Raw genomic sequence first — 10,781 nt, 5'->3', positions numbered from 1 at the left:
TATTTTACCAAATAAACTTATTGTATTTATGTAAAGTAAATGTCATTCTCGCTACTGACTGAATATTTCTTGCTGCATGCATGGAAAACACTGTGAGACATGGATGTTTATGTATGCTTGTTGTTATTTTTCTCTTTTTTCTTTTTTTTTTTTGGGGGGGGGGAGGGGGTGTCCATTGACATTTGTTAAAGTACAAATGAGACCGTATAATGACACTACTTTTTTTCGGCTGCTTTATCAAAAAAGTAAAGTAACTGCAGTTGGATTCACTGAAGCGATCCTCCTAAAGCGTAATCCCCCCCCCCCCCCCCTTCCTTCCCGGCTCGAAATCAAAGCCCAAATATAAACGGGGAGTGAGTGAAAGCAGCAATCATTAGTACAGTACAACAACAACAAAGCAGTGAAAGTTTGAGGAAAATCGGACAATTCGTTCACAAGTGATGAATGTTTGAATGTTAAAAGTTTCGGTGCCGGCATCACTGGATAAAGAAACCATTACACTCCATGACGTCACTATGGACAATATAAAGACACGAAAAAAGAAATTCATATTTTTTTATTTTTTTTTTACTCTTTTCTAGCATAATGAAAGAGTACCTGACTTACCCCTTCCAAAAAGCAGGGGGAATGATATTACCCTTGACATATTTCAGTAACAAGTCGTGGAATGTGTACTTTTCATTAAAAAAATGTAATTTGATGGAATTCGTAGATTTCTTTAATATATACCAAGGAATAGCGCTCTCCCCCCCCCCCCCCATCTTTCTCCCTACCTCTATCTTGCTCTCTCCCTCTCCTCTCTTTTCCCGTTCTTTGTCGTCACGTCCTTCTTTTTTCCCCTTTTCTGATCTCTGACATCCTGTTTGCGAAATGACGTGATTGGTCAGCCGTCAGCATCCCGTAACGGATGAGCAAGTTTTCACACCTATCAGTCGGTCAATTGCCGAGGTGCACTCTCTGGACAGATTCGCATCAGCAGGATAATGTAAGGCTGGACCACGTGCGGGCAATTAAAAGTGAAAAATCGCCAGATTTTAAACGGTGCAAGTTTCATAGAGGCTCCAAGGTTACTAAGCCGGAAAACTGAATAATTTAATAATTGTATTACGACGGTTGCCCTTAATTGAAGTCTTTTTTTTTTCGGGGGGGGGGGGAGGTCTTTGCTAATCTGTGCCTCAGAACCTTCAAAAAGCAACAAACACAACAATTCAAACACGCAAGCATAAGCACACACACACAGACACTGATACACACAAAAAAACTCCCATCAAACAAGTACAGCCTCAACAATCATGGCATAAATGTCCTATACCCATTTTAAATGTGTGATTAATGTGACAATACAAAATAAACACACACACACACACACACACACACACACACACACACACACACACACACACACAAAAGAAACACACTGTGACAATTCATGAATCGGAAACATGCGTTAATAGATACCAATTTAATAAGCACCCATCAAGTCAAAGTACTGTTAGCATAATCCTCTTACCCGCAGAGTAATATCAAAGAGTTGGTACACAACCACAGTAAAAAAAAAATAATAATAATAAATAAATAAATAAAATAAATAAATGAAATATGCATTTTAAATAAAAAAACACTGTGAGGAGGCACTTGGTTCACGATATAAATGATGGTCTTACGTTTCGTGCCTTAAACTTTTCCAAAGGCATATCATTCCAACAGTAATACAATGCACTTCCCTTCTCCGATGTCAATATGAGGTTGCTTTACCAAGAAATGACTAAAGTCACTTTCTATAATATCAATCATATCTGCCATTTATTATGTTGGAAAAAAATGACGAAATTGTACTTAATTATGCAGAGGATAAGCTTTGTAACTGCAGAGCAAAGCAGTGGAGATGGTAAAAGATAGTACTGTCAGTGCAATTTGGCAATGAAAGAGGGTTGTAATGAGATTACTACAAGAAGTGGGAAGACCCTTTTGCTTTGTGTACTCTCAGAGGCTGCATAAACGCAATTCAATAAGTCCTATCTCAATTTTCATCTGCATTCAAATTATACGAATCATACAGGTTTATGGTATTTCTTCTATGTCTCAGAAAGCAGAATAGACCATTTCTGTAATGCACAGGACAAGCTTCATGATTGGAATTCATGTCAAGGAATTCCCCATCACCTCTACAGAACCTGAAAGGAGTAAAAGTATCCTTGTGTCACCGAGGGACCAGCTTCCAGGTGAGGGTGGGGATGGAGGTGGTGTCAACAGAAGCCAAGATTTAATTTCTCCTGCTTCCTGGTCTGCAACAGACATTCACAGACTTTTCAATCTGTGTTATCATATCATTAAGTGTTGAGTTAAATTTCAAAATCTTTACATACTTTTTATTTTACATCAGTTGTTTCACTACATAATTAACCTGCATATAAAAAGAATCTATAAAATCTAGAGATGTGACAACACAAATGCACAATGACGCAAGAGCAGGAGTGGTCTTTGTCTGCTGCTCTGTCTATTGACATCAACTAGTCTAACAGACCATTCCTGTACTGTTTTTTTTTCTTTTGTAATGCAAAATGTTAATCATTAAAAAAAATCATGCAAAGAAAGACTGACAAAGTATTCAACATTTAAGTATTGCACATATGCAAAATGACACATAAGAAAATACATCAGTATCTGTTGGTAGATTACATCTATCCCTGACTCTGATGAGGTACAAGATGTAACTGTATAGCTTTATAAAATTACTGTCCTTTTAAAAATGCTACAAGAAATGCATAGACTGAGGCACACAGAGGCAAGATAATACTGTTTTTATGTTTGACACACGGCTTGCTTTCATTCTTGCTCAAGCACTGAAGTCTTTACTTCAGCCACACTCGAAACAAAATAATTAAACATTTGTGAGCTATGACTATGACTTTGAAAATGTGACAGGAAAGACAACGGCAAATTATAGCAGAGCACTCTCTCGCATTTAAAGCATCATACTGAGTTTAAGACATTAAAAATACATGCAATACAACACGTCACATACATCTGTGAAAGCCCATTATAACACATACTGCAACTACTGACCATGGCAAGGACAGGATCCTGCCCGAACCTGAACTAAAATATTTCAAGTCCAATATGAGGGCAGCTGTCAATTTAGGGAGGGCAACATTCTTTTGATGTCTTATGAAATCCAGGCAGATTACGAGAAACATTAAAATTCATATAACTCTTTACTGAAGAAAAAAAAAAAGAAAGAAAAAAAGAAAAACGAAGTTCCAGTAAAGGAACACACTTCTTTTAACCCTTTACCACCCAGAAATAGAAATTATCTATGGGGTAGAATGAGGTGACACATCCAGTTCACTGTAAGCAACAGACAATGTGCTTCCCCCCCCCCCCCCCAGCAAAGCTGAACACAATAATGGAGAAGATCTGTTACAGCCATGTCCAATTATTGTCCTCTGAAGGATTGAAGGTATTATTTCGATAGAGGGCAGGGCCATGATTCATGCTTCACTGAAGATCCTAAACATGAATCCAAAAATTTCAGAACTATCTGCTGTGCACAGAGGTGCAATGCAAAACAGTCACAGAACAAGAACTGTTCTCCCCAGATCTCTGGCTGTAAATGATGATTTAGATTTGCAATAACCCTATCACTGACAGGCAACGTCTCCTCAATGTTAATGGATTTCTCGGGTTGCCATCGCTGTCAAAATATCTGTGATGTAGATGCCACAAAAAACGCAATATCTCCAATCCATCTCCCCGCCCCCCCCCCCCCAAAAAAAAACAAGAATTTGTGATGTTTAATGTAAGTCCTTCATTACTCCCTCTGGGTTTCTCGCGCAATCAATTACATGTGCCATACATGTTCACGGCCAATCATCTACATTATCATACAGTTTGTCGCTTTTGACTATCCGAAGCTTGACCTTCACAACCTTTGCACATGGGGCAAATTTTGTGATTTACAGTCAAACCTACCATAGCGACCACCTGTCTCTAGCAGCCACCAGCTGCATACGACAAAAACTCTATTCCCCAAATAGAAAAGTCATGTTGAAGACCCTGTCTATAGCAGCCATCTCTCTACAGCAGGCACTTTTTCAGTCTCCATTGGGGGGCCGCATGGGCGCTATAGATAGGTTTGACTGTATTTCAAACCAATTCACCAAACAAAATTATAATTGGACTTACGTAGTGGATTGTGGTCAGAAAGTGGCATTTTACCTGAACTTTGGTGGCCTTTGACTTTGACTACTACTGTGCTTTGACCTCTTGTCATTTCAGGCAACTAATTAATCTGTTTCTCTAAAGCTTCTTTTCAGATGATATGACCGCAGGACATTCGTAGCTAAAATTACGACTGGAAAATAACATTTTTAGCTAAAGTACAGCAACCTTTATGATCGTTTGGTACCATCATGTACATCACATGTACACTGCATGCAAATACTTCACTCAATTCATTTTTACCTTTTCTACCGACTACGATTGCTACTGAATATTCCTGGCTATAGTTACGACTGGAAATTGATTTTTTTTTTTTTCCCAATAGGTATGGTTACCTTTGACACATATAACTTCATATGTGACTGTGCACCACAAAACGAACAAAAAGTCGCACCCCTAATTGATTTCAAGTGAGGACTCAAAAAAGGTAAAACGGGTCAGCCAAGTCAATATTAAGTTTTTCATATTTTCTAAAAGAGCTACCCTTCTTCTCCATTATTCTTAAGTTTGGGATCATAAAATGAATGGAAAAGTGCATTTTCAGCAGCTTTTCTACAACCCTTTTTTTTGTTAAGTACTGAGATCAGGTTTATCTTAGAGGCCCCTTTTCATTTCTTGATTATCCCTTGCACACTCTTCACTTTCAAGTCTGATAACTTTTGCAGGGATAATGCTACTGCTTTGAAAGTTGGCATCAATCATGGACAGAATGTGTTAATACAGCACATTCAATTTCAACTTAATCTGATAATCTGTTCATTGTTGTTGTGCCAGTGGTTTACGTCCTGTTTTTTGTCCCATTCATTGCACAGCTAGCACAGTTTGGTAAAGATTAAGCGCTTGATGAATAGACAGATAGACCCTGTACTTCAGAGCTGCTTTTCTCGGTTCACACTTTTCCAGAGTGTGTGCTTTCTTTCCAAATAGATAGGTTAGGAGAGTCCACTTCAATTGAGTTATAAATCAATTTAAAGCATAGAGTCTGCTCTTTCAGAATCTGCCCTTGACTAAAAATCCATGTCTGGCGACTTTTTGTTGGTTTTGTGATGCAGGGTCACATATGAATAAGTGTCTTTATTTCTAGATTTCTGCCAAATTATATCACCACTGAACGTTTCTAGATGAAATAACAGCTTGATATTTTCAACCACAGTTAGTTTTCTATTTTTTATTTTTCAAATTTGGTGAGTCGGGTGCTATTCCCGAATTTAAAAACACACAAAAATATAAACTCTGATCCCGACATGAATGTGACATGCACACATACATTAACTCTACAAACCTTGACACAGATGATAAAACCATGACTCACAAGGAATGATAAAACCATGACTCACAAGGAAAAAAAAAAAATCTTCAGGCATACAGGGGAAGTTCACAGAATTCACCTAGCTTATACTTTCTTGTTACCATAGAACTACAAACCATGATGTAGATGATAAAACCATGACTTACAAACAAACAATATATGAATACATATGTGTATATCTTCAGCCATGAGGAAATTTCAGAAAATTGACTTAGTTTCTACTTTCTTGTTACAGAAGGCTAACATATTAGTCTAACCAATACAGACACATGAAATTAGGATAGATATTATAATATCCTTTCAAACACAATCACAATCTAAATACACAAATACATATACCGGTACATCATAATCAACTTCACACACTGATGTAAATTATCATCAACGGAATGCAGGTAAAACACAATTTCCTGACAACATATATGACGGAATGTAGAAAAAAAATGATAATTATTCTTCTGTTTCCATAGTTACAATTTCATCCAGTTCTACCATTGACTACTGGTATTGTGCTCTTGGCACACCTAAAAACAGTGAGAAAACAATCCACTTATGTTATTCCACAACTATAACATGCTTCATCTAGGATATGGACTAGTTCCTGAAAAAGCTCTTCAAATGCTGTTTCAATTTTTATGTAACCAAAATCAAATTATCATCTGCCCATGAGACAGTCTGTCTTAGAGGTCCCTGGAGTATGAGCAGTAATGTCCAAAATTTACCGCTAGCTGAATTGCTGCTGTTATCTTGGTTTCTACACTTCTACATGGCATTGACCTATTCTCTCTTTTAGATGTTCAATGTGCAAAGAATATTACACCACACTTTTAACAAAACAACACAAAGATGGATGAAGTATTACATTCTTGCAAATTGAACATCACCTGTCATTGCAGGATAAACCTTGTGCTGTTCATTGAATAGTCTGAATTTGGGTACACTTACATGAAAATTCGGGTGTACAATACAGAAAGACAATTTTCAAATTATTTTGATGGATAACTCATGAAAAAGATGTACACAATGTCAAGACTTCCTCTCAATGTGAAAACGTAAGTCTGCCCACACCTCTCCCAAATCATCAATTGCTTTCTTTTTTTCTTCACTACATGATCATCATCATCCAATGACACAGTTTGCAGTGGTCGATTTCAGAAGTACTTGATACAATTGCCAATCAACCTACAGACCATAACCTGTATAAGATACATCCACTTAATACACACCAAATTAGAGTAGGCCTACCATTCCATTTCGATCAGAATATGATTTGATCTCTTCAAAAACAGGTCATTTTCATTTTGCAAAAGAGAAATAACACATTTGCATTTTGTGAGGTGTTTTCAGAAATGGTAAGAGGAACCACTTCCTCATCTTCATTTCTTGATGTTCACATGCCAAATGTTAAGGATGAAGGGGGGTGAAATTGCCCCCCTCACTTGTTGTCAGCCACCAGCGAGGCAAAGATGCCATTCTCCTTGGCCAGAAGGGCCTCCGGTGTTCCGTATTCCGCCACCTTGCCTTCGTTCAGGACCAGGATGCGGTCCGAGTCCATAATGGTCGACACACGGTGCTGGAGGTAAGAGGAGTACAGAGACATTTACATGACAATGGTAAGGGCTATGAGGGATACATGCCGGGGGATACAACTAGCTATGTGTTTATGTTAAAGGTCCAGTTTACCTTTGGGAACAGTGATTTAAAACATTTTCATGATATGACATTTAATGCATGAGTGTAGGTCTGTTGTGCCACAAAATGTCCTTTCATATAAAATTTGTGCAATAAAGCCTAAAATATAAGGAGATACACATGTATCTGTATTTTTCTCAACAAACCATAACTGTACACGGTTTAGTCTGGAAACATTTTTATTACAAGTATTGTTCACGTTTTGTATATTTAACAATACTTAACATCGACTTTATGGATTCAAATTTTTACATTGGTTGTTTCTATCCCTAACTCACATTTTAGAACCATTTCAAAGCACTAATGCTGGGTTATTGTTTCATCTGCAAATGGCAAATTATGCCTTTAACACAAATGCACACACTGATTAATGACTTATGGTACCGTACAATCCAGTTTATGATATTGACAGTCGGGGTTTGACATCTTCAAACACATTTCATATTCGTTCGAGGCAAGATTCTTCACGTCATTTGATCAAACACAATGTGTAAACTGTCGGGCGATGCTCGAAGTCACAGTGAATATAATGAAAGCGCTTTTTTGATATACACCAGTAATGGTTCTGTATTGCACACCTGCCAACATTTCAAGATGAAATATCTTACTCGTGGATTGCAAAAATCTTATTTTATATGCAAACTGAAGTTAAAAATCTTACTTTCGGTCAAATCTTCAGAAAATACACATGAAAGGTATATCTAAATATTTTTTAAAATCTGTTTTCTCTGACAGAAAAATCTGATTTTGCTATTTTTAACGTAAAAATTCTTACTGAATCTGATAAAATCTTACTAGTTGGCAAGTATGGTATTGTGCTAGACATACAAGAAAGCATGAAATAAACTCACAGCTATAGTTAGCACTGTCCTATCGTGGAACGCTGTAGCCACTACCTGCTGAAGGATGCAATCCTGCCAATAAAGAAATGAGGAAGATGTTGCCATGGCGATTGCTTCTTTCACATCATAAACACCAGTTCACATGTGCTGCTGCAAGGAAATCTCTGCAAATCTGTAAATATCTCCTTATTCCAAGATCCTAACAACACTACGGGATTACATGATTTCCACTTACCTATTAAAAGTAAGAATCACTTTGAGAGAAGTCTACCATAATCAAGACTGCCACTATTATTAAATGAAAATCATCAGCAAAACTGGCAATTTTGGAGAAAAGTTTTTCCAGTTAATCAATAAACCTTCAGATGCTAGGAATTAGTGACAAAACATTTCATTGAAAAAAAAAAGAACGAAATTCAACATTTAGCTTGAAGGAGCTGCCCTTATGCTTGCAACTTCAATTTTTATGTGAATGTTCTAATTCCTCTTACTGCCTACTACTCTAATTTCAGACACTTAAACCATATGAACACAGTAGTCACATTGAGTTCAACTTGCTGACAAGACCAAATGCTGATACAGAAATCGAGCTCACTGTTTCAAAATCGATAGATGCTGTTGCTTCATCCATGACGAGAATTTTTGTCTTTCTCAGGAATGCTCGTCCCAGACAAAATAATTGCCGCTGACCCACGCTGAAATTCTCCCCGCCCTCAGAGACCTCAGAATCTATTCACACAGACAAAGAAGTAACAGACATGGGGCAAAAGAAAATATGAAAACAGAAATGCTCTCATCATGCCAATTTCTCTTTAAAGTGGAATATTCCTACTCAGAATAAATTATTTCGAGTTTTTGAGAAATCACTCAGACTGGCAGAACATCAATCCTTCCCTGATTGTTGTATGAGGGATGCAATATATGCCCGGCAGTAGCTTGGTTAAACCTTCATGAAAGCCATGTGCGGCAGACTTTTTAAACATTAGGAGCCATCATCGCACAGATCCTTCATATCCCCTTGAGCAGAATGAACACAGTTTATGACTGCAGACAGTATCGAGTACATGTATGTCATACAGGTGGAAAAGTCCAGTAAAAGACTGTCAGTACAAACTCTTCCTTGGCAGATTGCTGATCAGTTATCATAAAACCTTGTACACATACAGCATGTCAGTAGTCTCTACAGACTTCACAACACAGAAAATTTCAGGGTCCTGCATTTACATGTACCTCCACAAAATACTACAGACATAATCAATAGGCCTGAGTAAATCAAAAGAGTAACCAAGAGATTGTTTTCATCATTTTGAATTGATATGCCACTAACGTAATCAATATGCCTGTGTAGATTTTGTCACTTGATCTTTGACCCAATGGCCTAAACTTCTCTCACAGAATCTTTTTCTTGTAATACATGTACTGGTCTGCCTATAAAGTTTCATATGAAAAACCTTCATATCAGGTACTGCAGATCAATTAGGGGCTGACGGATGGAGGGATAGACAACCCCAAAACATGATGCATCTGGCAACACATAACGGCAGAGGGAAACATACAAAAATATTGATCAAAGAATGATACAAAGCAAAACTGGCAAGCCATACTTGAGGAAAGAATGTCATTACTCCCTAAATCATACCTCGTAACATAAGGCATGTGTTATAAATATGCCTGAAGGACATTTCAAAGTGACATTTCAGCTGACTGATCTGAGAACCCCCTTTAATACACAAGACACTGACAATTTAAATGAAAGATTCTGATTGGCTGTGAAGGAACTCTCATTTCCCTGTACTTTTTCCCTTTTTGCTTGCTGTTTTCGTTCCTTATCAACCTTGCAATCACCCATTGACTGTCTTTCACTCAGCAGGTTTGCAGATCAGAAACAGCAACTTTATAGATTCATAATCGATTAGCTCTGGACTGCTGAACTCACCTAAACCCTTTTCCAGACCAGTGACGACAGCCTTAAGCTGAGCTATCTCCAGCGCCTGCCATATCTCATCATCACTTTTCTCTCCAAGAGGGTCCAAATTAAATCTGTCCAGTGGAAACAAAAGCAGAGAAAAAAGACTCATTGGATCTTCATCTCATTAACCCATTAAGGATGGGCTGATTTTCCTACAACACACATTGCCAATAGACACCTGCCTGAGTATACTCGGGACTCATCCTCAACGGGTTTAAGCACAGACAGAGAGCATGTCAATAGTGTGTCAAACTGACACAGAGAATCAAGTGAGTTAAGGTTGAATTTGGATTATATGTGACCGTGCTTCAGAAAACGAACAAAAAGTCGCACACACTGATTTTGTGAGAGGACTGAAAATAGGTGAAATGGGTCAACCTAGCCGATCTTGACTTTCTCATATTTTCTGGAAGAGCAAGTCTTCCTCTACATTATGCTAAAATTTGGGATCATAAAACGGGCAGGAAAGTTAATTTTTTTAGCAGTTTATCTCAAACATTTTTTGATAGAATAGTGTGATTAGGTGTGTCTTTAGAGTCTCCTTTTCATTTCTTAAAAACCTTGTACACTCTTCACTTTCAACTGTAATAACTTTTGAAAGGAAAATGCTACTGCTTTGAAAGTTGGCATTAATTATGGACAGAATTTGGTAATAAGGCATGCTTAATTTCAAGTAAATCTGATAATCATTTCATTGTTGTTAATCCGGTGGTTTACATCCTGTTTTTTGTCCCATTCATTGCACAGC

The 10,781-nt window shown here is 37.5% G+C and overlaps 1 protein-coding gene across 1 annotated transcript in view; it reads right to left on the bottom strand.

Moving 5' to 3' along the window:
- Positions 1-6,965: 6,965 nt before the first annotated feature.
- The window catches only part of LOC140246257 (ATP-binding cassette sub-family C member 9-like), a 76,606-nt gene continuing 72,790 nt past the window's right edge, over positions 6,966-10,781 (bottom strand). The window contains exons 28-31 of the mRNA XM_072325716.1: positions 10,001-10,104; positions 8,660-8,793; positions 8,074-8,136; positions 6,966-7,103 (exon numbers count right to left, since the gene is read on the bottom strand). Of these exons, the coding sequence (XP_072181817.1) occupies positions 6,966-7,103; positions 8,074-8,136; positions 8,660-8,793; positions 10,001-10,104 (439 nt within the window). The remainder of the gene's footprint in view (positions 7,104-8,073; positions 8,137-8,659; positions 8,794-10,000; positions 10,105-10,781) is intronic.

The sequence above is a fragment of the Diadema setosum genome, chromosome 2 (assembly GCF_964275005.1).
Source record: "Diadema setosum chromosome 2, eeDiaSeto1, whole genome shotgun sequence".
NCBI lineage: Eukaryota > Metazoa > Echinodermata > Echinoidea > Diadematoida > Diadematidae > Diadema > Diadema setosum.
Note: the sequence above shows the minus strand (reverse complement) of the source record. Positions and strands in the feature narration are given on the sequence as shown.